This window comes from Alosa alosa, chromosome 23, assembly GCF_017589495.1.
Source record: "Alosa alosa isolate M-15738 ecotype Scorff River chromosome 23, AALO_Geno_1.1, whole genome shotgun sequence".
Taxonomy (NCBI): Eukaryota; Metazoa; Chordata; class Actinopteri; order Clupeiformes; family Clupeidae; genus Alosa; species Alosa alosa.
The window spans coordinates 7,864,074-7,866,573 of NC_063211.1; the positions used below are offsets into that span (position 1 = coordinate 7,864,074).

The 2,500-nt window shown below is 50.0% G+C and overlaps 1 protein-coding gene across 1 annotated transcript in view; it reads right to left on the minus strand.

The window, feature by feature from the left end:
• The window catches only part of LOC125288947 (partitioning defective 3 homolog B-like), a 164,832-nt gene that overhangs the window by 114,058 nt on the left and 48,274 nt on the right, over positions 1-2,500 (minus strand). The window contains 1 exon segment of the mRNA XM_048235663.1: positions 1,436-1,518. Coding sequence (XP_048091620.1) covers positions 1,436-1,518 — 83 coding nt within the window.

Below are 2,500 nucleotides of genomic sequence, written 5' to 3' on the forward strand. Positions count from 1 at the left end.
CCTGAATCACCAGTATGGCGCTGAGCGGAGAATCGATAGCCTGGCCGGCCTGCGTGGAGCTCAAGCTGAGCTTTACAACTCCAAAGAGCCCCCAACAAAAGCACAGCCCCTCCACTCGAGCGGAGCACCTAATGAGATCTGAGGCCAGACAAGTCCAGATGCATTTGGGCTCTGTTCATCCACAGCTTTCCACTAATGAAGCCACTCAGACATACCATACCTCACACATCTTTGATCAATTTCTTTTCACTGGTCAGGAGTATAACAACCCTCACTACTTGGGTGTGCATAATAATCAAATACATAGCAGTGGATAAAACCTAAAACAACTAAAAAGCATTTGAGATGTCAAAATACTGTTAAAATGATCTAACTACTAGCATCATAATTAATTGAATACTCAGTTGCTGAAAAAGTACTCTCCTGCTTTTGCGTCGAGCACATCCCCAGTTTAACCACAGCTTCTACATACAAGAAAATATGACGTCTAAATCATATGATCAATGGCTGTCTACTTACCGTGGTTGGGCACTTGCTATTGCTGGTGTATAAAGGCATTGTAGCACCTGTTTATATGTAGGTCAGAGCACCTCTAAGCCTGAGTGACAGGTGCAGTGAGGGGAGGCGGAGGAGATAAACTCCCATCAGCCTCTGGGGGAGGTCACATGACCGCTGGGGCAGCGATAAGACACCCGAAGCTGCCGAGAGAGGAGATGGAGACTAGCGCTCACCGAGCCCTGTGGCCATGGAAACCACTGTGGGGACCACGGTCCGTTAGCCAGGTCTGTCACACAGACACACACTCGCACGCAGCCTGACAGAGAACTCATTTTTTACATCTCAGAGAAATCACACCACCAAAAAAAAATAAATAACAACAAAAACACTCTCTGTCGTACACTGGCACGAAAAAATAAATGCAATGTGTTTTATGTATTCAGACAAACACAACACACACTTGCACATATCAAAGCAAAAACCTGCACACATTAACATACAAACACACACGCACACATATACAGACCGGTCTAATCACAGATGAGCAGGAAAACAAAGAAACTGTGTAATCCCAGATCAGCTCATTAAGCAGTGTGTGTCAGCAAATAAGTAAGAATATGAGTGTCTGTGCATGTATGTGTGTGTGTGAGTTTGTATGTGTGTGTGTATCGTGTAGATATGAAGGGTTTGTCAATATGCAAATCCCTCGCCCATCAAAGTCAAGTTCAGCCCCACACGAGGCACAAAAACACAGCAGCTCAATAAATACTACAAAGAAACAGAGACAAATGAGCACTACCCGCTAACATTCAACAACCCACACATATGGCAAGAGAACACAGAGAAACAAACAGCCCAACCCCCACAACACACACCATCAACCCTCCCAGCACCACACACCCACACCCACCCACACACACACGTCGTCTGAACGTACCTGCTGGTGAATTTGGGGTTCCTCACTCTCTCCATGGCTCCACCCTTACTCTGTGGCTGGCTCAGAGCAGCATGGCTGGCCCCCTGTCACACACACACACACACACACAGACACGCATATTTGTTCCGGTTCTTTCCATCACCAGACCCGTTCCCCCGAGTGCCCGGTCCCCCTCACCCACCCCTGCTGCCTTGGCTACTCAAGCGCTCGTTTAGTCCATTAACACAATTAGGAGTCAAAACAGCCGATTAGCATGGGCGCCCTTACTCCTGTGTCGTTCCTGGACGTCTCTTTTGTCACTCTCCCCCTCAGTCCATCTCTGTCCTCTCTCTCGCTCTCGCTCTCGCTCCGGACAACGCTATTTTTAACGAGGGCCCGCGCCACAGAGCTACTGAGCCTGGGGTGAACGCTACAGCAAAGAGGGGTGGGAGACGAAGGAGATGGAGGAGGAGGAGGAGGAGGAGGAAACACTAAAATAAGGATGTATGGAAAGAGAGAGAGAGATGGGGGGAGAGAAGGAAAAGAGGAGAAAAGGCTACACACGGACGAGAGGAGGGGCGGCGGTCCACTTAAGCGCAGTCAAAGTAGTCGTCTTCTGCCTCGTCACTCGCTTTCACTCTCTTTCTATCCCTCTCTCACATCCCTCTGTTTCCCACTCGTCTAATGATGGCCGCCGGCCCTGGGACCCACCAGCCCCCCTGCTGTAGCCTACCTAACCCCCCGCCCCCCACCCAACCACACACACACACACACACACACAGCCATCATACAAACCCCACCTACCCAACCCCACACACACAACCATCATAAAAACCCCACCTACCTCCACCCAGGACCCTTCTGCCCCTCACATGTGACGCAGAGCTTTCACACACACACACACACACACACAAAAAGTGACCTAGTTCTGAGGCCATCACGCGATTATCCTCTGTGGGACACATGCTCTGTGGAGGACCCTCTATTGTTTGTGCCCCTCTCCCTTTCTATCCCTCCCTCCCTCCCTCCCTCAGTCTCTGTCCCTTCTTTCCCTGTCCCATTAGAGCGCACTTTGCTCACACAAGC